Source organism: Sapajus apella, unplaced genomic scaffold (genome assembly GCF_009761245.1).
Source record: "Sapajus apella isolate SASKATOON/1434 unplaced genomic scaffold, GSC_monkey_1.0 scaffold7908, whole genome shotgun sequence".
In the NCBI taxonomy this organism is placed as follows: domain Eukaryota; kingdom Metazoa; phylum Chordata; class Mammalia; order Primates; family Cebidae; genus Sapajus; species Sapajus apella.
Genome location: NW_022444829.1, coordinates 1 through 3,071, shown reverse-complemented (window position 1 = coordinate 3,071; position 3,071 = coordinate 1). Strand labels below are relative to the sequence as shown.

The 3,071-nt window shown below is 58.1% G+C and overlaps 1 protein-coding gene across 1 annotated transcript; it reads left to right on the top strand.

The window, feature by feature from the left end:
- Window positions 1–1,097: 1,097 nt before the first annotated feature.
- LOC116548194 (insulin-like growth factor II) lies at window positions 1,098–2,295 on the top strand (the record flags this gene model as incomplete). The annotated part of the gene is made up of 2 exons (XM_032273781.1): window positions 1,098–1,345; window positions 1,634–2,295. Coding segments are annotated over 2 exons (485 nt in total), but the record flags the coding sequence as incomplete, so codon positions are not given.
- Window positions 2,296–3,071: the final 776 nt, after the last annotated feature.

Genomic DNA, 3,071 nt, shown 5'->3' with positions numbered 1-3,071 from the left:
CTGACTGTGCATGCAGCGTGTGCTGGGTGTGCATGCACCGTGGGGGGTGCCCGCCTGCTGACGGCAAGACACTTCGGCCTTTCCTCCTGTTTCTCTCTCGGTCTTCCAGCCTGGGGGCTGGCAGGTGGGTGCACAGCTTGCTGTCCTTGAGACCCCACCCTCAGAGGGGGGCTGGGTGGATGCAGAGGCAGGCATGGTGCCTGGGCATGCCTGATGGGGTGGGGGGGGACAGCCCCTCACTGGCTGGGGCCGCACGGCTTATCCCACCTGACACTCACCCGGAGTGGCATCTTCACCACCTCTACTTACACACTCTTTGAAATGGGCTCACAGGATGCAAATGTACTTTAAAACTTTTCTCTGGAAAGTGTTTCTGCTGCTTGACCCTGGAAGCCCACGCCTGCCCTGGCCTCTCCTGTGCCCCCTCTCTCTCCTGCCCCATTTGGGGGTAGGAAGTGGCACTGCAGGGCCTGGTGCCAGCCGGTCCTTTCCCAGGGAGAAGCTTCCCTGCACCAGGCTTTCCTGAGAGGAGGGGAGGGCCGAGCCCCCACTTGGGGGACCCCGTGATGGGGCTCCTGCTCCCTCCTCCGGCTGATGGCACCTGCCCTTTGGCACCCCAAGGTGGAGCCCCAGCAACTCACCCCTTCCAGCTAGCTGAGCCTTGCTGTGGGGGAGAGGGGGAAGACGGGAGGAAAGAAGGGAGTGGTTCCATCGCGCCTCCTCACTCCTCTCCTCCCGTCTTCTTCTCTCCTGCCCTTGTCTCCCTGTCTCAGCAGCTGCAGGGGTGGTGTGGGCCCCTCCAGCCTCCTGGGTGGCGCCAAGCCAGAGTCCAAGCTCAGGGACAGCAGTCCCCTCCTGTGGGGTCCCCTGAACTGGGTTCACACCTCACACCTTTCCCTAACCACCCTCAGTGTGGGCCTTTGGTCCTGGTGGGGTCCATCTGGCCATGGGACCGAGAGCTTGTGCCCACTGTTCATCTGAGGGAGGAGGCAGCAGAGGCCAGGGGCTGGTCTGGATCCCGCTCACCTCCCTCCCACCTCTCTTCTTTCTGGGACACCTCTGCCTGCCAGCTCTGGCTTCCCTCCCCTGACCCGAAGGGTGGCCTGGGGACAGGGCTGTTTTCTCCTCCTGCAGCACCCCCGGGACAGTGGGGCAGTGTGGTGCTAACGCCCTCTCTCTGTGCTGTGGACTTCCAGGCAGGCCCGCAAGCCGTGTGAGCCGTCGCAGCCGTGGCATCGTGGAGGAGTGCTGCTTCCGCAGCTGCGACCTGGCCCTCCTGGAGACCTACTGTGCCACCCCCGCCAAGTCCGAGAGGGACGTGTCGACCTCTCCGACCGTGCTTCCGGTGAGGGTTCTGGGCCCCTTCCTCTTTCCCTCAAGACAGAGAAACAGGGCTTTGGGCTCTTGGTGTTTCCTGTGGCCACTGGGACTCTTAGCTGGGGGTGAGGACCCGTGACTTCTTTGCTTGCTGCGTGGCTGGGGAGCAGCTCAGGCGTTGGCCCCTCCCATCCCCCTGCCCCTGGACGTTAGCCAGTGCAGTCATGGGGTGAGGGGTGGGATGTCAGATCAGGTGGGTGGCTCAGGCGGAGGAGCAGAGAGTGGCCACCTGCTGACCAGCCCCTTCCCCTCCCAGGACAACTTCCCCAGACACCCCGTGGGCAAGATCTTCCAATATGACACCTGGAAGCAGTCCACCCAGCGCCTGCGCAGGACCCTGCCTGCCCTCCTGCACAACCGCCGGGGTCGTGTGCTCACCAAGGAGCTCGAGCTGTTCAAGGAGGCCAAGCGTCACCGTCCCCTGACCGCTCTGTCCACCCAAGACCCCACCCACGGGGGCGCCCCCCCAGAGATGTCCAGCAATCAGAAGTGAGAAAAACTGCCTGCCACGAGTCTGCGGCCCAGCACCACCACCTTCCTCCTGACCACGGGTGTTTCCATCAGGTTCCATCGCTAAAATCTCTCGGTTCTACTTTCCCCCCGGGCTTCTCCTGACCCTAGCCCCCGTGCCCCGTCTCCCCAAAAACAGGCTACTCTCCTCTGCCCCCTCCATCGGGCTGAGGAAATACAGCAACATCTTCAAAAATGTACAAAATTGATTGGCTTTAAACATTCTCTACGCCCCCACCAAATTATCCCCACACATAAAAAAATCAAACATCAAACTAAACCCTTCCCCCAACACACAACGGCCCTCTTAAAACTAATTGGCTTTATAGAAACACCAGAAAAGCTCAGAAATTGGCTTTAAAAAACCCAACAACCAAAAAAATCAATTGGCTAAAAAAAAAAAAAAAATTGTCTTAGAAACAATTGGCAAAATAAAGGAATTTGGCACTCCCCACCCCCTCTTTCTCTTCTCCCGTGGACTTTGAGTCAAATTGGCCTGGACTTGAGTCCCTGAACCAGCAAAGAGAAAAGAGGGGCCCCAGAAATCACAGGGGGGCATGTCGCTGTTACCGCCATCTCCCTTCTAATCCGGCCACCCCAGTACAGCAACAGCCCAGCTGGCTCCTCACTCCTTTTCCATCACTGAACATCATTGAGCAGCCGGAGGGACCCAGTGAGACCGCAGGAGGGGAGGCCAGAGCATGAGAACCCAAATCCACACAAACACAATTTAATTGGCCCAACCCCCACCCCCAAACTTCCATCTCAATTCCCATCCTAAAAAGCACTCACACTTTATGCATCCCTGCAGCCACACCCACACAACACACACACAAACACACACATGCACACACAAGCACCCACCTGCGCACACACCTTAGCTTTTATGCGCTCACATACACACGCCTGCGCTCACGCCTTAGCTTTTATTGGCTCACATGCACACACCTGCACACACACTTTAGCTTTTATGCGCTCACATGCACACACACCTTAGCTTCTATGCACTCACATGCACACACACACACACCTTAGCTTTTATGCGTTCACATATACACAGTTGCACACACATGTTAGCTTCTATGCGCTCACATGCACACACCTGCACACACACCTTAGCTTCTATGCGCTCACAGGCACACACACCTTAGCTTCTATGCGCTCACATGCACACACACACACAC